Source organism: Carlito syrichta, unplaced genomic scaffold (genome assembly GCF_000164805.1).
Source record: "Carlito syrichta isolate Samal-C Ts95f unplaced genomic scaffold, Tarsius_syrichta-2.0.1 Scaffold314056, whole genome shotgun sequence".
In the NCBI taxonomy this organism is placed as follows: domain Eukaryota; kingdom Metazoa; phylum Chordata; class Mammalia; order Primates; family Tarsiidae; genus Carlito; species Carlito syrichta.
The window spans coordinates 365,818-387,817 of NW_007258152.1; the positions used below are offsets into that span (position 1 = coordinate 365,818).

Sequence of the window (22,000 nt, forward strand, 5' to 3'; positions counted from 1 at the left end):
GCCACTGCACTCCAGTCTGGGTGATGGAGTGAGACTCCAATTAAAAAAAAAAAAAAAAGAGTTGGGAAACAACCTCATGGCAATGATCAGATTAAGGTTACCACCATCCACTTACAGGTTATTTTTTTTTCCTTAGGACCTCGAGGACTAGTCGAAAGAGAGAAAAAAAGGAGAGTTAAGCAAGCTGTCTTGAAGGGAGATAAGAATGGTTTACCTTCATTGGGAAAAGGCAAAACATAGAGTAAGTGAAAGAATCATCTCCAGGCTTCAAACTATGTCAAGAACAGATAGATGTAGTTACTTGCATATAGAACCACTGGCAATTATGTTATCAAGGAAACTATAAGCCTGACTTGCAAAGGTTTACACCCTTTCAATAACTAAAGCAAACCATAGTTATTAATCTGTATCAGTAGGAAGTCAGCTATGAAATCATGCAGCCCACAAAATGGAATCAATTTGAATGCCCTTCTCAGATATGGCCTTGATATGATCTCTCAGAGAATCCTCTGAGAAAGTGAATCATTGGAAAAGTAGTCTGTCAAGATTCCTGCCTGGCAAGATTTGAAAACGGCTATGAACCATCAATGGCCATATCTCTCTCATGCTTCTATTTTTCAGAAAAAGAGAGTGCTGCAGTTACTGGGTTTATAATTTATACATTACTGCACCACAAGGAACAAAATTTTGATCTAATGTAGAGGTCTACTCAGGAGTCAGAGGTGGTTTTGAGAAGGATGCAGTAACTAATGAGATTTTCGGTTGTTCTCATTTGAAAACAAACATGAAAATGTTCTATGTGTGGAAAGAAAGGTTAAATAGACATGGCTGTATAATAATGGTGGTACATACTGCCAGTTTTTTCTAATATCTGTTTTCACTGTCTTTTTATTAATAAAACATTATTTATTTCTGCTGGTTATATGAATGTCTGTAATAATTATATTTCCCAACTCCTTTGCAATGAATTTTAGTCATGTGACCAAGTTCTGACTCAGAGAATATCTGAAGAAGTATCCTAAGCATCTTCCAGAAAGTGCCCTTAAAGAGAGTCACGCTAAGTTTGTCTTCACTTCTTTCTTTCTGCTCTCTGAAATGGGAATGGAATAGTCAGAGTTTAAAAAGACAACTTGAACCATGAATTGGAATCAATGTACTAAAGATAACAGAAAAACAAGATAGACTAGGGTTTGTCAAATTATAGTTTGCATGTCAAATTTAGCCACCACCTGTTTTTGTAAATAAAGGTTTACTGGAATACAAGCATACCCATTTGTTTACAAATGAGGGAGACAAAATAAATCAGAATTTGTTTTTGGAGAGTAGGCCCCTTGTAGTACAGGTTTTTCCCACTGGGTAAGGGTTCTAGGAATTAATCAGCATCAGTGTACCAGGTAACATTGTTGTGAGAGGCTGTGTTCAGCTTCAGTGAATTTTTTTTGTTTCTGGAGATTCTTTCAGTGTGTTTGCCCTTTTCATGACAGGTGATTTACAAGCATACCTGACCACACAGCACTGAGTGTTTAGCAGTTTTTGACCAAAAATGGTATGATCCCATGACCCACCCTTCCTATTCACCTGATCTTGCCCTGAGTGGCCTTTTTTTTTTGTTCGCTGGATGAAAAAGTCCTCAAAGGAAAATGTTTTGCCAATATAAAAGAGGCGAAACAAAAAACAGCAGAAGCACTAAAAGGCATCATAATTGGCCAGTTTAAAAACTGTTTTGAGCAGTGGAAAAAGCATCTGATCAGTGTGTTGCATCAAATGGAGGGTACTTTGAAGGTGACTGAAGTTTAAACATGTAAGAATAAATATGTAATGTTTTAATAAATAAATGTCTGGGTTTTTTTGAGTCCCCATCATAATGTCTACGGTTGCTTATTTGTTACAATAACAGAGTTGCATAGTTGTGAGAAAAATCATATGGCCCACAAAGTCTAAAATATTTACTATATGACTCTTTACAAAAAAAATGTTTAGTGATGCTTGAAAAAAAAAAATTCATGTTTCCTGATACCATAAAATGCTACATCAGTCTTTTCATTCTGTTAAACTACTATTGAGTTGAGTTTCTGTTAAGTTGAACTGAATATTATTTTAATATATTTGGATTTTGTTTTTGTCTATCTTCAAAATTAAGATTATTTTTTATATTGTATTACATTTAATATTACTTGTATGCAAGTGAAAAAGAAAATAAAGAGAAAACATTTAATTGGTTTATCATTATATATTATGACATATCCCAGAAATTAATTTACATATATATGTATATATATGTAACAATAAAGAAGCAAAATTGACTAAACATTCTGAAATTCTTTTTGCAATAAGAAATCTTTTTTTGTTAAGCCTATCTGACATATTGTGTTTAAGGACATCCTATGATGGAAAGCAAAATCTATACATTAATAGCAGGAAAAAAAAAAGTCAAACAAACTTTTCTTATATAAATAAATTATTAGTAATTCTAAATGACAAAAACACATTTAAACTCAAGTGCTATGTTAAAAGACTTTTATTTTATCTATGTGTACTTTAAGAAGCAATCCTGACAAATTTCATTATCTCCCTTTCATTTCCTTATCTAGTTCCTGGTTTGCTACATAAAATCCTTGTCTGTTTAAACTGGAAAAAAAAATTGTTCAAAACTCCACTCTTTTCTAAAGTAAACTTTCTTCTTCTGTTTTGAAAACATTTTACAGTTTTATACGCTAATTTTTTCACATAAATTTTCATTTTTTTTTTTAATGCTGTCAATAGAGTGTTTTTCAGCCTTGATTTTACAGGTTACATTTGGCCACTGTAGAAATTTTAAACAAGAAAGAAAGAAAGAAAAAGAACATTAAAATTATCATTAGTTTTTTTCACCCAGAGATATATATTGCTAAAATTCTTCTTTACTCTCTTCTATAGTAATAAAGGCAGAGGAAAGGTGGGTACAGGACTAGGTAAGTAGAAAGAAACAAGCTATACAAAGCAGGAAGGTAAGAGAAAAGAAAGCAAGGGAAAAGGAAAGAAAAAAGGATGTACAGGAACTTGCTTTCAAACACAGTGAGGTAGGCGGAATTTGTAATCTGTTATACAAACTCAAAACTCAAGAACCTGAACTTAGCCAGAAGATGGGGCAAAAGGAAAACTTCCCTCAAGAAGTGTTGATTAAGATGAGATTTGAGAAATATTTAACTAGCTATCTTAGGCTGAAGAACATTCCAGACAGAGGAAACGAGTCCTGTGCCTTTCTTTGAGTGAATGGAATTTTGCACAGTCCTGTGACAGGAGGGTGTGCAAAATTCCATTCACTCAAAGAAAGCCAATGTGACCCTGAACACAGAGGAAGAGGTAGAGTGGGGCTGGATGATGTGTGTAATGCAGAAAGAAGTCAGTGCAAGGGTGTTGCAGTCGAGGTTACACATGTTTATTTCTAGGAATAAATAGGGTGGCATTGAGGACTTTGGTGGTAGAAACTGTGGGAGAAATTGACAAGGTCAGAATGGAAGGTAGGTTGAAAGAGGACTGATTGGTATAGACAGCAGTCATCAATGGGTAAATCAGAAAACTATCAAGTGGTCTTGGAGAAAAAGTTTGGTAGCCTGGTCTACAACAAAGGCAGTGAAATAGGTAAGAGGATGGATTACAAAACTATTTATGAGTTGAGTAGCTAAAGAACAGCAAATAAATAATTAAATGGATAGAACTGGGTGAAGGATTGGATTCGCTACATGAAGATACAACTATAAGAATGACTAAAGTCATTCATTATCCTGGATAGAGGGTAATGATACATTCATTGATATGGAAAACATTAGATGGTCACAACTAGAAGAAAGAAATAATCATTTCATATTATATAAGAATATTTTATCCCCATTACAGTAAAACTGTATCATTATATATATTTCGATGTCATTTAATACTACTCAAAATCATGACTTTTGATTGCTGCATAATTCTCCATTGTAGACTTGCTACAATATACTTTATCATTTTTCTGCTGTTGCTCATTTGGATTATTTCTAGTTATTGATAACTACTATGAGGTTTCAATAAACATTCTTGTATATAGTTACTTTATTCTGTAACATAAAATGGGATTTGTAACCATTATTTATATTCTTTCAAAAGTATATGAATCAAAATCCATAGAACTATACAATTTACTGCTTGTACTTGAATCTTAGTAAACTTTATTTTAAAAAGTGATTGAGTACTAAACTTATTGTATCCCACTAACTAAGTAAAAATAAAATCTTGTCAATACTTTTTGTTAAATGTGTATTATCATAAACTGTCCTGTATTGTTTAATCATTAGAAATAATCTTGTTTTGATGATGTGCAAATGTCTATCTCTAACTTGATGCTTGATGACATTACTCTCACATCATTACTCAGCATTTTATTATTTTCTAATGCTTTCTTTTTTTCTTTTCTAATTTCCACTTCTATTTTATGGAATCTAGGATTTTTATTATCAGAATGCAACAATAGCTTTTTTTCTCTCACATTTGAATCCCAAATAATTGCCTACATTAGTGTTTCTCAAAATATAAAGAGAAGATAACTGGCATGGAGACCATCCAGAAAAGAATTTAGTAGTTCTTCAAAATAACAAACATAGACTTACCATATGACATACCAATTCCACTCCTAGGTATATACTCAAGAGAAAGAAAAACATGCATATGCAAAAACTTGTACACAAATGCTCATATCAGTATTATTTATAAAAGCCAAAAAGTAGGAAGACCTAAAGGTCCATTAACTTGTGAACGAATAAATAAAATGTCATATAGCTATACAATGGAGTATTATTCAGCAATAAATAACAATAAACTGCTGACACATGACTTAAATGTACTACAATTGCATAAACTTTGAAAACATAATCCTAAATGAAAAAAGTAAGCTACAAAAGATAATCTATCATGTGACTCTATTTATATAAAATGTCCAGAACAAACAAATCCATAGAGACAGAAAGTAGATTAGAAGTTCTCCAGAACTGGTTGGAAGGGGAAATGGGAGAATTCATAGTGACCCCTAATAGGTTTAGGATCTATTTAAGGTGATAAAAATGACCTAACATTAGACTGTGGTGACAGTTACAAAACTGTGAATATATAAGAATTATTGAATTGTACGCTTTAAGTTGTGAATTTTATGGTATGTGAAGTATATATCAATAAAATATTTTTTCAAAAAGGAAAAAAATTCACCTGTATGCCTGTTAAAATGCAGATTTCTGGGCCCTACCTCAGACCTACTAAATCTGATTGTTGCTAAGAATCCAGCCCAATACTCTTTTTATTTTGCAAAGTAGCCTAAAAAGTGCTTATGTACATTAAAGTGCAATAATTTGTTCCAAAATACGCACTATCTTAGCCAATACATATAATCTCTACCTGTTGGTCTTTAAACCAGCTTTTACACTAGCCTAGAGGGTGTACACTAGCCTAAAGGGTAGAATTCTTCTCTTCTAAGTTTCTATGAAGTGGTCATTACCTCCCTGCTTCACTCAGCCCAATAGTGCATATCTCCACCCTAAAGCCCAACTGAAATTTCTCCTTCTTTTGATTTTTAAGCTTTCCCCCCCCCGTATATAATGTTGACTACTTGTTTTTCAGGAGCCAGTCTCTCATTACATGTATTTTTTTGCCCTTCAAATATTCTTGTCTTTGCAGTATTAAACCTAAAATCATGTATATATATTCACTTCTCAAGTCACATAACTTAGGTTGCTCAATAACCCATAGATTATAGGAAAAATCCTGAAGGTATTAAAAGATTTTTTTTTATTGCTGGTTTTCTGAGGCATTTAGCTTCTTCTGATAGAAATACCACACAGTCCAGTGCTGGCAAAGCACAATCTTATTCAAATTTCATATTTATACACTCATCTAATAAAAGTCTGTGGAAACAATAGTACAAGGGAAGGATCAGCAGTCACTGAGCACTGCTAAGGGAAGGAAGAAGGAAGGAGAGTGGGGGCACAGGACAACACAAAGGGTACCTGGTTCATTATCAGGGAGAGAGAGGGCCAGTTAGAAACCCAAACTTCACCTGCATGCAGCCTACTTATGTAGCAAATTCTAACTTATATTCCACATTCCTATAATAAAATAACATAAAATTAAGAAAAGAAAAAGTCTATCTTTCCAACCTCAGTCTTCTGTGTAATGTTATGGAGTGAATTTTTTGTTGCAGAACAGGGTTCCAGAGAGGAATAGTGCTGTATCAACTTTGGTACTAATTATGTTCAACTTCAGGGAAGAAGGTCAGATATTAGAGAGGCTTGAACATTTTTTTGAAAGGAAAATTGTTGAAGACATTATCATTTTAGGGCCGGCTTCTGAAGTAAGCTGACTTGGATGTTATTAGGAAGGTCTTTGACCTGCATTCCCAAACCCTACCCCACTCCCCATGCCTATAAAGACTTGAAATTTCACCTTTAGAGATTCAACCATTTTAGGGTCTTGAAGGCCAAAAAGTCTTACAAAATTTCTTACTACTATACAATTTTCTTGGAGAGTAGATAATATTTCTTAATTATTTGAGGGATAGCTAGCTGCTGAGATGGACAAGTGGTAAATCAAAGCAGAAAAAGGAATTTTGAAAATAAAGGTGGGGGAGAGTTTAGCAAAGCCTCTATTTGATTGGTTTATGGGTGAACCAGACTAGAAAAACTGACTTATCTTTAAGTCTGCGATCTTTTAAAAAAACTCAACAATGAAAACACACACACATACATACAACCTAAGAAAACTTACTTTCTAGTTGATTAATTGATTGCCTTAAGGAAAAACAAAGACAAGCAGGTAGACAAAAATAAACAATGACAGACTACTAGCAATGGATCTTATTTTGCTTTTGTTTCTACAATGTAACAATAGTATTATTTGAATGTTCTGCGATTTTAAAAGATCAGTACCCTAAATTCATCTCCTCTACTTAAATGTTCAGTCCTAGAGAATTTGAAATGCAAACAGAAGTACCAGTTTCACTGGAAAAAAGAAAAAAACCTACAAGCTTCTCTCTAGCTTGTAAAGAAGTGTCAGAAACAAATTTTCTAAAACTATATTTTGCTTTTGCATTTTTTGTGTCATTGCCAAATGACTTGTGGCAGCTGAGAAGGGGCGCTAGTCATATCTCCCTTCCTGCCTGAGGTCAGAGTTGGTTGCTCTGCATAGGGTCCACAGCTGCTCACCTGCTGAGGCCATGCTGCCCCAGACTGCCCTGTCTGAACACAGCAGGAATACGAGATCCAGGCTATTTCTGGATTCTAACAGACAATTGGAGTGCTAGAGACCTTGGCCAATACTGTCTCAGAGCTGTGCGACCATCTGGGGCTCTTCCTATGCCTCCTTCCTTCCCTTTTGCCATTCTCAGGTGTCAGAACTTCTCCTCTTTAACCCCTCTATCTTTCAGAAGTACTTGCCCAATAAGTACAGTCTTGATTGTATAATTCTGCCTTAACTTCTGCTTCCTAGAGTACCTGAACTGACCTATGACAAAGATTCTTTGTCAAAAGCTTTACCAAAAGTTAACCAGGCTTTGAACTTTCTCCTAGATCCTTCTGTGCACTTTCTTGTAAAATTCAGTTTTAGCAAAAAAACCCTGCTAAGTGAGCTTGGTCAGAACCGCCCCCATCCTTGATACCTGATCAGGTTCCTCATCCTCTGCCACCCCAAAGCTGATGTGTGACCACTCAGTCCATCCAGCAAAAGTCCTGGTTAGTTTGGTTTAGCTGGAAATCCCTTTACCCCCTGATGTTTCTCCCTATTAATTTTCTATCCACTGAGCCCAACCCTGCTCCTTGGTTATAAATTCCCACTTGCCCTTGCTGCATTTGAAGTTGAGCCCGATCTTATCCTCCCACTGCAAAATTCCATTGCTGGTTTCTATATCTACTGTGTTAGTCCTGAATACAGTCTTCTTTACTGTGCTTTAACAAGAATTATTGAATAATTTTTTCTTTAACCCACACTACTTGTAAAATAAAAACAAAATATTTCTTCTCCTTACTTTTTGGTAAAGCATTGTAAATCAACAGGATAGAATAATCTGTAGAAATATTTATGTTCTCCAAGTAATCACTCGATACCTATCACATATTTGCACCAGATACACAAGTCATCACCATTTTAAAATGTGGCCAGTATTTTTCTTTTGCTTAAGAGCATTTTAAATTTAGAAGATATTTTCTAAAAGGTTCACACACAAAAGTCATATCTAATTTATGTATCTTTAGAATTATCGATAGTATTTCCATGATCAGAACATTATGGTCTTTTAGGCTAGTAATTTTAAAGAAGTAAAATGAATATAAAGAGAGAGAAATCAGAGGTTGCCGGCAGTAAATGACCACAGGGTTAAGCCAATTCTTTAAAATCAAAGAGTTTTTGTAATTTCATTATGCATTTTTTTGAAAATGTCTTACAATTCTTTCTTAAATTTGAATATTCCCAATGCACATCAGTTGTAAGATCCAGAAAAATGCAAAGGCATGCACAATATCATAATAATTTTAATGATAATTAGTTCAAAACACAGCTCTAATAAAAAACTTTTACTTGTGGGAGCTATAACAAAAGTCTTAGGAACCTTGGACTACATAATGAATATGTTCCTATCTCAAAGAAGGAAAAACAGTTTCTGATGAGGTTAATATTTTCAGTTTCATTATGCAATTCCCTTCCTCTTCTTTGCCTTTTTCTTTTATGCATATAATTGGAAAACAAACAAAAAAAGATGGAAAGTTATTTGGAATTAGATTGAAAAAAGAAATGTATCTTTCCTTATTGATATTTTCACAATGGAAAAAGATGGCTTAAAATGTGTTTTTTAAAAGTGGGCAAAGACTTTGCATGGAAGAGCAAATATTGACCCAAATTTTTCAAGGACTAGGACTTGTTTTTGTATAATAAAATTTTCCTTGAGAAATTAATTGAGAAAGAGTTACTACAATTGAGGGAGACCCAACTCCTCTCAGCAAAAAAAAAAAAAAGAAAAAAAGAAAAAACAATCACATATGACAATGAACCAGGGTGACATATTAAAAGCACAAATAAAAATATACCCCCCAAAAGTTAACTGATAGATTTGAAAGTAGTAAATAAAAATAAATTCTGGCTGGGCACGGTGGCTTAAGCCTGTAATCCCAGCACCTTGGGAGGCTGAGGCGAAAAGATTGCCTATGCTCAGGGGTTCGAGACCAGCCTGGGCAACTTATTGAGACCTCATCTCCATAATAAATTTAAAAGAATAAGCCAGGCAGCTGGGCTCGGTGGCTCAGCCTGTAATCCCACACTTTGGGAGGCTGAGGTGAGTGGATTGCCTGAGCCCATGGGTTCGAGACCCACCCGGGCAACTTGGCGAGACTTCATCTCTACAACAAATCAAAAAATTAGCCGGGCGTGGTAGCTCGCGCCTGTAGTTCCAGTTCCTTGGAAGGCTGAGGTGGAAGGATTGCCAGAGCCCAGCAGGTCGAGGCTGCGGTGGCCGGGAGCGGCCACTGCACTCCTGTCTGGGTGACAGAGTGAGACTCCAACTCAAAAAAAAAAAAAAAAGCCAGACATGGTGGTGCACACCTGTAGTTCCAGCTACTTGAAAGGCAGTAGTGGAAGGATCGCCTGAGCTCAACAGGTCAACGTTTTAGTGACCATGAGCATGCCACTGCACTCCAGCCTGGGCAACAGAGTGAGACTCCAACTCAAAAAAGTTTTAAAAATTCAATTATATAATGTAAGCCAATCCTAATTAAATTAACTGTTAACAATTTACAGAAATTGCTAAGGTTCTAAGGCATGACTTTCTCATTTTTCACTCTACCAAGTAATAAATTGCTAGTCAGTTGCTTAGAAAATGCTGGTGCCTGTCATTAATACAAAATTAGCATTTTAAAGAGAGGCATATTACGCAAAAGTGAGATAGGGTACCCAAGTACTCAATATTAATAAAGAACTTTCAGAGCTATGCAAATGTTGAGGATGGTTAGTTTTCAGCTTACTTTTAAAAAGGCAATAAATAGTTTATTTCCTAACTTCCAACTTTCACCAAATAGTTGTACCACAATTGGAACAAAGACCAAGGGGAAAAGATTACAATTAGGCTGTATTCCCAAGCTGGACCTATACACATGAGGAGGTTATATGTGAACTAGTATTCTAAAAAGCAATAACGGTTATTATAACAGTTTTATATTTTTAAATCAGGGATCTCTTCTTGTTTATTTCTAAATGTCAAGGTGGTCCCCAAATTGGAGATGAATTGGATTTTGATTTACCAAAGCAGGTTTTAAATCAATAGATACCTGACCCTAGTTATACTCCAATTTGTATATGATGCAGCAGAAAGATCATTTAGTCAAGACTTGATTAAAGGTATTTAGGAACTAAGAACCCATCAAGGGAAACAAGGACAGAGAGGATGCTGGGAACTGGGAAAGTGTATGTGTTGTTGACATAAAGGGTGAGCTGTTTGAGGTCTTGTTAATTTTGGAAGAAGAATGTCTGGTGACTGCATGGACAATATCTTTGCTAGTTTTAAGATGCATAGGTCAAAAGCAATTTCCAGGGAAACATGGTCAAGTGGACTCCAACATGAGAAAGGGGAAGGAGAAAGTGAAATAGTGGGAAGGGTAGAGATGAGCCTTTTTTGTCAGGAAGACTGGAGTTATCCTTGACTCCTTTTGGTCTTTCACATACCATTTCCTGTCTGCAAATCCTGCTAGCTTGACCTCCAAATGTACACCGGAATTGATCATTCCCTCCTGTTCACTGCTACAATCTAGTTTAGTTTCCTTTATATAGATTATTGAAATAGTCTCCACTGTTATTTCTCATCAACCTACAGCCTTTTATCAAAACAGCAGCCTGAGAGATTACTTTAAAATGTAAATTAGATTCACCTGTTCCAACATTTAAAGGATTCCACCTCAATCATGGAAAAGACCTTTCACAATTGAGCCCTCATTTTTCTCTGGTTACACTGGCCTCCTTTCTTAAACACTCCCTGCACACACCAGCTGTTTACCTGTTTACACTTCTCCCTCTACCAGGGATGTCGTTTTCTCACATCTTCTCACCTCTCTGAGGTCTTTGCACAAATGTCACCTTTTCAATCGAGGCTTTTTCTGGCCCTCTTATTTTACGTGGTATCCTCACTCCTTCTCCCCCTCAAAGAGATTTCAATTTCTTCTCTGCTTTATTTTTTTTTTTCTAAAATGCACTCACATAAACAATGTATTTGTTTGCTATCCCAACTGGAATGTAATCTTTCAAAAAGAAGGATTTTTGTTAACTGATTTGTACACTGCTTTAACATGACTAATAATGTCATGTTTTTAGCAAATATTTAATAAATACACTGGGTTTTAATCTCAACTCTACTATTGTTTTTTTTTTTAAGTTGGAGTCTCACTCTGTTGCCCGGACTGGAGTGCAGTGGCCGCTCCCAGTCACCGCAGCCTCGACCTGCTGGGCACCGGCGATCCTTCCACCTCAGCCTTCCGAGTAGCCGGAATTACAGGCATGCGCTACCATGCCTGGCTGATTTTTGGATTTATTGTAGAGATGAGGTCTCGCTGTCCAGGTGGGTCTCGAACCCGCGGGCTCAGGAAATCCACTCACCTCAGCCTCCCAAAGGCGTGGGATTACAGGCTGAGCCACCGAGCCTGGCTTCAACTCTACTATTTTTTAACTGTACATTTAGTACTTACATACATGTATCTGCTCTGATAAACAATTACTTTTATCTTCAAGGCCAAGACAGGTTACACATTAGTAAGTAATATTATAACAATGAAATACCAGTGGCTATACTTTGTCAGCACAATAAACATCTCTTACTTAATTTGGGGGGGGTGGAAGAATCTAATAATAAGTGGGGATAAGAAGTCCTGTAGTCCCCTTGGAATGTAATCATTAAACATATACACAAAGGAATGTTGATTAATCTATTTGATGAATAAATATATACTAAGAATCTATTATGTGTCAGACATTCTTTTCTCCACAACTTGAGATACATAAGAAAAGGAAGAGAAAAGACAAATATTGTTGCCCTCTTAGTGCTAACAATATTGTGGGGGCTTCAACAATAAGCTATCCATATCATAAATAATAGAAGATGTAGAATGTTAGAAAGGGGTTAAGTATTGTGGTAGAGGAGGGAGAAAGTAGAGCAGGACCAGAGGGCCCAGGGCTGCTGGGCTGGATGGGAATGTGGGGGCCAAGCGTGAGAGAGCCAGCCAGGCAGTTTCCGTGGACAAGGGCAGAGCTGGCAACATCTCTAAGGAGTAGGGCATTCACCAAGGGGAACCATAGAAAGAGTAGATCAGAGAAGAGACAAACAACAAAACACAAATCCATGAAATGTGGGAGTATCTAGAAAGAAAAAGTATGGTGGCCAAATAAAGTAGATCAGCAATTGCCTAGGATGGAGTAGGAGTGGAATCAATAGCAGCAGGGCAGGCAAAACTTTTCAGTAGTAAAATTATGATCTTAAAGCTGAACTGTGGTGATGGCTGCACCACTGTATAAATTTACAAAGACTTGCTGAAATAAATGGATGTTAGCACATGCAAACTTTATCTTATAAAGAGTATTAAAGAGAAAATGGAAGTGGTAAATTCAGGAACTACTAAATTAAACTAAACAAAATAGAATAAGCATGCAGAAGACTTGGAAGTAGAAAAATGTTAAGTCATTTTCTGGTGTTTCTTTACCTGTAGACTAAACTGGCCATTGGATCATATTTTTATTTTGTGTCTCAAATCTAGAGTATATAAAAATACACCATGACAGTCAGTCAGTTCTATGTGTCAATTTGAGTAGATTGAATGTGTATAATGCACAGCCCCTTAAATCACACACTAATCTAGGTGTTGCTGTGAAGGTATTTTACAGATGTGATTAACACCTTCAATCAACTGACTTTAAGTAAAGGATATTATTCTTTTTTTGAGTTGGAGTCTCACTCTGTTGCCCAGACTGGAGTGCAGTGGCCACTCCCGGTCACTATAGCCTCAACCTGCTGGGCTCTGGCAATCCTTCTACCTCAGCCTTCCAAGTAGCAGGAACTACAGGCGCGAGCTACCACGCCTGGCTAAAGGAGATTATTCTTGATGCACGGATAAGACTCACCCAGTTGGTTGGAAAGGCCTTAAGAGCAAAACAAAGGGTTTCCCAAATGAAATTTAAAGTTGATATGTATTAACAAGAGAATTAAACAAAAATAGTCACGTACCACATAATGATGTTTCAGTCAATGACTGAAAACGCGCATATTAGTGGTCTGATAAGTTTATAATGAAGCCGAAAAATTTTTACCACTTAGTAATGTCATAACCATCATAATATAGTGCAATGACTTTATTTTTTAAAAGAAATTTAGAGTGGTCTAAGAGTGCCGTATTTATTATAAGGGCTACAATAGTGTACAGTAGTGTCCCAGGCCTTCACATTCACTCACTACTCACAAGCAGTCTCACCCAGAGCAACCTGTAGTCCTGCAAATTTTATTCATGGTAAGTGCCTTATAGAGGTGTACCATTTTTTAATCTTTATTTTTTCATTTTTTTATTTTTTACAAAATATTTTTACTGTACCATTTCTATGGTTAGATACGTTTGGATACACAAATACTTCCCATTGTATAATCTACAGTATTCAGTACATTAACAGGCTGTACAAGTTTGCAGCCTAGGAGAAACAGGCTACCCCATATTGCCTAGATGTGTAGTAGGTTGTATCATCTAGATTGTATGAGCACCCTCTACAATGTTTACATAGTGATGAAATCTCCTTGAGGCATGCATTTCTCAGAACAAATTCCCACCATTAACTGGCACATGACTATAGTGTAAAATGATAACTTTATAAAGATGAGACATTTGGAACTATGAGAACAAAAACTGTAAGTTTCATGAGTAGCGAGATGACATGTTTTTGGTCATGCTGCATTGCCAGTTTCTAGCATAATACCTGAGTTATATTAGGGACTCCCTAATCTCTTTGGATATAAATGAATGAACGTAGATCTCAGTTCTGCAACAGAAAAGATGAAAGAAAACATCAAAGCACATTTGAAAGGAAAGTCCAAAGATTTGGAAAAGCAGGCCTAGAAAAAGATAAAAAATGATTTACAGTTACTTCCAACTAGTGAAAAGAAAATCAAATATTGATTTAATTACAGTTCAAGTATAGGGAATTAAACTTTCAAGGCAATAACCATATTTGTTTTTTTGGATGGTATTTCTTGTGAGAATCTTTCAAGTGTAAGACAGCACACTCTCAGCATTTATATGTTAAATGTGAGGAAATTTCTTACTACTAGTAAGAGATTTGACATATATCCACAGGGTGCCAAGGGTGTTCTCTTGAACTTTTCATGTTGTTGTTTTAATATGAACAACTCTCTTGGATCACTTCACTATATATCTCTACGACTTTAAGCATATGCTCTACTGTTCAGTAAACGTACATTGCATTAAATTCCCAGATCAGTACAGCATGACAACAGAATGACCTAACTTATTTTTAAACACATGCTATTTCAGAAAAGACATTAAATCCTACAGAGAAATGACAGCAACCTTAAGATTTTATCTTCTTTTGATTGCACTCTTTTATTTTTTGCATATATGGTTGTTTTAGTTCCAGTATTATTATTATCTACAAGTCTTCAATATATTTATTTATTTGGTAGTGGTAGATTCCCATTGTACTACAAATCAAGGTTAAGCTCCAAATTTCTCTGTTTCTGAAAGCTTCAGGTCAGCCAAAGCAATAAAAGTAGATTATTTCCCCTAGTTCCTAGGTATGGTTCTACTCTCACTCAGGAGCTGGGACTCCAAGTCTTAGCTGGGCACTTTTCTCCTTTTGCTTCATATGTTGGTTCTTTATACACAGAATGGACTTTTATATGAATGATACGTTTCCTTATCATCTACATTTTTTTCATACAAAATCTTCTAACCTTTATCAGAAATGAGTTATTACTCTCCCTTAAGTGTGTGGGCATGGAATTCTCTCAGAAATATTTTTAATTGGTTTACTTGCAATTGTATTACTGGTCCTACTCAGAGGTCACAAAACCACAAGTAGAAATTTGATCAACCCTGTATTTTTAATTCAGTGTGCAGAGTACTTTAATTTTTGCTGCTATTGCTGTTCATTTGAATGCCTCTACCATTTAGTTTTTTTCTAAAATGTACATTTGACTTTTAACTTCCATAAGATCCATTTTTGAGAATGGGTAGTATAAAATCAGAAGTATGAATCTCCTTTAAGAAATATACTAACATTTAAGAAGAGGGAGTTATAAAACAAATCACTTATATGTATTGGGCTAAATTGTGTCCTCCAAAAATCTATTTTGAAGTCCTAACCCTCAAATTTATGAATGAGACCTTGTTGGAAAGTAGGGTTTCTGCAGATGCAATCAGGGTAAGCAAAGGTAATAATGATTAGGTTGGTTCCTAATCCCATGAATTGTGTCCTTATCACAAAAGGGAAATTTGGGCACAGAAACACAAATGGGAGATCATGTGAAGACCGAGACAGAGATTGGAGTGATGCATCTACAAACTAAGAAATAACAAGGATTGCTGGCAACCACCAGAAACTAAGTGAGTCAAAGAACCCTGCCCTAGAGCCCTCAGAGAACTCAGGAGTCGGCTGAAACTTGGTTCTAGACTTCTTGCCTCTAGAACTGTGAGAGAACAGATTTCTATTGTTTCATGCCATCCTGTTTGTGGTGCTTTGATATAGCATCTCTAGAAAGTCTATACATAGTTCCAAAAAGTTTGTTTAGGATTCAGTTTTCACATCCCTCAAATGATGCATTGTCTAACATATGTCTAACTCCTCTTTGCTGCCCCCCCCCAAGTTATTATTAGATAAAAGTTATCTCATTCAATTTTTCTTTTTTCTTTCTTTTTTTTTCTGAGAGCAGCAAAAAGGAGGTAGAAAAACAAACTTCTAAATAATAGATTTCCTGTAGGTATAAAACAAGCAAGCTGGCCCTTCAGAGGCCCAAATAGTAGTAGTAGATCCTAAATGGAGTTCTTCAAGGTTCTATAAAAACAGTATTTTTGGTGACAGACTTGCCAGCACCAGGATTTCTGAGGAGCTATCTGGAAGGCTTTTCATGACTAATTTATGGAGTGTATTACATCACTATGGAAATTGTTAGGCACCCAGATGCTTGAGGGACTGTCGATATTTTCCCATAATGAATAGCTAAGGAGCACACAAACTGGAAACAATCCTCCTAGTTTTTTAAAAAGAGAACTACTATATATAGATATATATTTACCTACCTATCTAGTTATGTATTTAAAATCTATGCTCTGTTTCAATTAATATTGAAAGGTCAGGTCATTATTATAGACTACATGGTTTTGTCCTTAAAGCTCATAGTTTGAAACCCTAAACCCCAAAGAGTTTGGTATTAGGAGGTGGGGCCTTTGGGAAGTAATTAAGTTAAGAGGGTGGAGCCCTCATGATGAGACTGGAGATTAATGCCCTCATAAGAAGAGACATGAGAATGCATGCTCCCTCTCTGTTTCTGTCTCTGTTTCTCTCTCTCTCTCTACCATGAGAAAATATAATGAAAAAAATGGCCATCTGCAAACCAGGATAAGTGCCCTCACCAGACGCTGAATCTGTCAGAACCCTGATCCCTTGATCTTGGACTCCCCAGCCTCCAGAACTGCGAGACATATACTTCTGTTGTTTAAACCACATATTTATGATATTCTGTTATAGCGGCCCAACTGACCAAGATGGCTGTATGCCAGTGAGCTAGAAAGGGATGTGCTCTTTAATTAAGTCTGATTAACACAAATCTTGTCAAACTCAGGGCAGCTCCCCCTGTCTTCCTTTTCCCTTGCCTTCTTCCCTTGCTTTGGTACCTTCCTGAGAGCTTCCTCCTTCCCTACTGTGTTCCTTAGACTCCCTTTTCAATGTGATTGGCTCTAGAACGTCCTTATCTCGCCTCATTTTCTTTTAATGAAAACAAAAGGGATAACAAAAATACCAAAGAAAATTTACAAACTGATTAATAGAAATCTCACTGTTTTCTCATAACCATGGACTCCAACCTATTTCAGTAATTGTTTGCTCATTATCAAGAAATGCATACATTTAATTATTATGTCTATTATTTTGATTATTAAAATTAATGGAGTATATCTAAAAGAATTCTAGTTTGGAGAAAGAGAAAACAAGTTAAAGCAGCTAAGGCATCTTTTGCTGAAAAAACATTCCAAATGACTAATCTCCTTCTCAGTCTGCTTATTCCCAAGAAAGAACATGGCAAAAGAAAATTCTTGGTACTTAAACATCTGATCACGGTGTTACAAAGGAGAGCTAAAACCTTTCCTGGGATTAGCAGAGAACAAGTACAGAGAGACAAAATTGCACACTGGTGTGAAACCACCTAGCCTGGACTGCAAAGGAAGCTACACAACCAGGACTTCAAAAGAAACAAAGTGTGAACATGTTTAAAGGTTTGGAAACAAAACTGAGTACAGGAGGGCAGCAATGCCTTTACTTAAGATTTTCAGTGAGCAGAAAAAGTACTTTTCTTTGTTTTTTCATGACTAACAATAAAGAAATACTTTGAGTAGTGCAAAAGCTGATAAGAGACTGTTAGATGAGTAACAGTCTGAGGTCTCACATCTTCCTCGGAAGGCATTGTCTCTGATCAAGTTAAAAATTCAAGATGAATTGGAAAGGCATTCAGCACTTAGCATCCCCAAGGTCACATGGGTTTTACAGATTATGCTGTGGAATGTTCACAAAACAGATTATATTGCCATTTAACAGATAAAGAAAGTAAGATAACATATTAAAGATCTCATTAACTAAGTGGTAAAGCCTTGATTAGGAACCAGGTGTGCATGATTCCAAAGCTTGCATTTTAAAATAAAGTCAGTTCCTCTTTCCACTATACTAGTGTCTCATGATGTTTTTATTATAACATCTGAAACCTAAGTTAAAACTTTTAGCATAGGTGATATGCAGTGGTGTGCCTGTGCGTGATATGAAGTGGTATGCCTGTGTGTTTTAGTTGAGGTTACAACCCAGAGGCAGCTTGTATTCGGATCAGAAAGCCATCAGTAGAAGCAGTCATGAGCCTTAGTTCAGAAACATTGCAGCCACTCCAGAGGTAGCTACTCTGAGATTTTTGCTGTCTGCTTCTCTAATCAACTTAATCATTTGAATGAACTAATCCTCTAATCAACTGTATGCCAAATTGGGTTTTCTTGGGTGAAATTAGAGGTTGTTAATTAGCATACAAGTAAGTGTCAGATAAATGTTAGGAAATCTCAGTGGTGAACTTTAAGATGTTAAGTATATGGAGTTTGATAAACATCTTTTAGAGACACATCCAGCTTCGTGTGGTGATAGTATAAGACTGCGGTGAGGCCTAGAAACTAAACCCTTAGAGATGGTTCTGGAGTCAGAATCACTTAGTGACCCTGTGCTAGCCATTTGATCAGAAGGCTTTCTGTTGCCTGGCATGAACTCTGAGTATAGCTGAATCCTACTATTCTGTGTGGTTGCTTCAAGATAACATTTTATTCAAAACACAGCTAGTCAGAGATCTGGAACTTCATTGAGCTTATGGAAGAGTCTGTAGTAACAGCATTGTGCTTGCCTGTTAATAAATACGTTCTTTTAATAAATGTCTTTATGCATACCAGAGCTTGTCCTATACTTCTTTTATTTGCTCCCTGGGAGCAAAACTATAGGAGGGTAGCTAATTCTCATACAACCCAAACTTTTCAGTGACTGATGGGTGACACCTTCCAACAAGAATCTAAAAGATGTGCATGCAAATCGGCTAAGGTCATCTATAATTCTGTTCCTCAGATCGAGTTTATCAGAATACCAAAGTGTAGAATTATTCAATTTCTCAGCACCCTGCCTTTTAAAGTTTCAGAGGTGGGGCCTAAGAACCTGAATTGTTACAAAGTTTCCTGGTGATTCTTACACACTCTGAGGCTTCACATGAGGATATAACCAAAAAGTCATCATGATCATTTGTTGACAGCATATCCTAAAGGCAGACTACAGACCCAAGAGGAAGTCAATATTATCCTGACTTCTAGATTTAAAAACCAAAATCTGTAAAGCAATAGTAAATAGCTCACCATCAAGATCTCACATTCTATAAACTCTATGCCACAATGTATGGTTATAGTCATTTGCTCACCTATCAGGACAGAAATAGAGGAAAATTGGCCTTAGGCATTCAGGAAGCTCATCTATGACCAAAAATATGCCAGTTGAGGGATGAATAGAGATTATCAATAGCTTTCCAAGTGATAATTGAGATCCATTCACTATGACAGCAGTGAAAACTATTGGCCACAAGCCCATCATATTGAATATGTTTTTGGTGGGAAACCAGTTTGGTGATTGAGTTTTTTTCTCCCATCAATCTGTCCAGTTCATTTGCTCATAAGACATCTCATCTGGCTTTCATCTACTTATCAAATATTTATTGAAAGACTTTTTAAAAATCATGTAGTCTTAACTTCCAACAAACACCATGGAAGATTAAAGAAGCAGAAGCCCAGTTCATGATTTCTGTTTCTAAGCTGTCACTAATCAGTTGGGGAGAAATGCCCTCGTACAGGGATCAGACACCTTGAATTCAGGTGCTGACTATAAACTCAGTGGCAAGTCAGTAAAATGCCTAGGGCTTCTGTTTCTTCTTCTAGACAATCGGGAATAAAATATCTGTCTTGCGTATTTTACAGAATTTTACTAATTCATCTATAAATATTTATTTTTCATCTACAAGATTCTAGAATTTTTTTCTAGGACCTTGGGGGATATAGCAGGAGACAAGACAAATAAGGTGACTGCTCTCCAGCAGTCTTACTCTAATTACTAGAAAATATGTGTGTGTGCATACAGTGATATATACTTATGTAAATGAAAAATAGAGATATGAATATTAATAGAAGTATTTTCAGAGACAAATACAGGGTGCCAAAAATGTATACACATTTTAAGCTATGTTATCTATGTTTTACTTTTTGAAGTTGAATTAAATTAAGGCAGTAATGTGTAGTATGACATCTGTTGAACCATGCTTCCACCATTTTCTTTGACTGTCCTGCCTGTCCCATGGTAATGCTAGCATTTTTGCTTAACACCATCTTTTGAGCGAACGTCGTACTTAAAATGTGTATACATTGGCACCCCTGCATATGTAACATATTTTTTAAAGCTTTACCAAAGTCTTTTTAATAAATTTGGTATATTTTGTAGATCTCACATTGCATCATTTAGGATGAAAAGCACAGTAATTTAGCAAAAGATGTATACATGTAAATAACACACCAGTACTTTATTTTATTTTCAAAACTGCTCATTGGCTATAAGCGTCTAGCACTTTAATAAAAGGTGTTCCTTAATTTGTTAGTTATTTAGAAGATCATTTTCTGGCAGGACACATTTCTTCAATTAGAAAATATGGCAGATCCTTGCTACAACACTTTTCACACATGGGAGAAATTATTGTAATCTGGCAGGACACATTTCTTCAATTAGAAAATATGGCAGGTCCTTGCTATGACTTTTTCACACATAGAAGAAATTATTGTAAGAGAATCTTCCTTCTGTAATTTTTTCATTACTTAAGAACTAAGGCATTTGTGATAAAAATGGGTTTTTATATAAAGTAGCCTATGGCAGGCAACCCTTAAAATGGCCCCAGTAATCCCTGGCTCTTGGTATTCATATCCTTGTGTAATCCCCTTTCTTGATGTGTACACTGATTTAGAGTCTCACTTTTAACTAACTATATATAACAGTAGTGATGGGATGTCACTGCCAAGATTGGATTATTTTTAAAGATCTCTACAGTTTCTACGTTGGGGACTTTCTTGGTTACAGGCCTTCTCGCCCTCCCTCTTTCCTTCTCTCTGCAGCCACCTGTAGGAGAGGCTGCTTGAAGAAGAAAGGCACTGCAGAGTCAGAGGCCAAATGGAGGAGAAATGAGGCATCTTGGCAAGTAGCCTACAACAACTATCAACAATGTGAGTGAGTCTTTTGGGGAGCAGATGTTCTAGTTCAGTCAAGGCTTTGAATAACGCAGCTACAGCCAACAGCTTGAGGGCAACTTCACAAGAGACCTTGAGTCTGAATCACTCAGTTAATCCATTCCTGAATTCCCAATCTAGAGAAACTGTGAGATAATAAATGTGTGTTATTTTAAGATTCTAAGGTTTGGAGTAATTAGTTACACAGCAATGGGGTGACCAGTACATATTCAAGGACTTAACTATTGAGTATTATGAGAATGAATGAATTCAGAATCTCATGTGTTATGCTTTAAAGATTTGAACTGAACCAGAACACAGAGACATCACATTAATATCTCATCACAAACAAAAATTTTCAACTCTTTTTAGCTCGATGGAATTATAGAATTGTTTTATCCTGAGATCTACTGAGTCCACTGAATCAAATATAAATTATTCATAATCAAACTGTATTTTGAAACTGCACTGTTAACATGGATTAGCTAACCAAGAAACAATGGCATTACCTCCAAAAAAGTACTTCTCGCCAGTTTTAACTTGAAGGGGACTATTAGTTCGAACTGCTGATGCTTCATCTCCATCAATGGTGAGAATAGCAAAATTTTCCTTGGCTAGGAAACGAACCTCATGCCACTGCCCATCATTCAACCCGGAACCTGGTAAGTACAAAATAAAAGTCAATGTGTTTTTTGCTTTAAATTGTTCAGATAAACACAATTTTTAATAACAGCAAAGTCAGACTATTAAGTAAAAATTAAATATTTTTCTATAGGAAAATACAGTGCTGCTTATAATTCACATAGATATCTCATGCTTCATGAGCATCATAAGTGGTTCTATACTCAATGGGACTGAAGATGGTATATTATAAGCCAATCTAGTCGGGAAATCAATGCCAATGGGGGAGTTGGGGGACAAGAATAGGTCGAACA

At 36.1% G+C, this 22,000-nt stretch overlaps 1 protein-coding gene across 1 annotated transcript in view; it reads right to left on the minus strand.

The window, feature by feature from the left end:
* LOC103273485 (contactin-associated protein-like 2) overlaps positions 1–21,724 on the minus strand; it is a gene marked incomplete at both ends in the record, with an annotated part of 313,919 nt that extends 292,195 nt beyond the window's left edge. Inside the window, one exon of the mRNA XM_008070922.1 lies at positions 21,575–21,724. Within this exon, the coding sequence (XP_008069113.1) occupies positions 21,575–21,724 (150 nt within the window). The remainder of the gene's footprint in view (positions 1–21,574) is intronic.
* Positions 21,725–22,000: the final 276 nt, after the last annotated feature.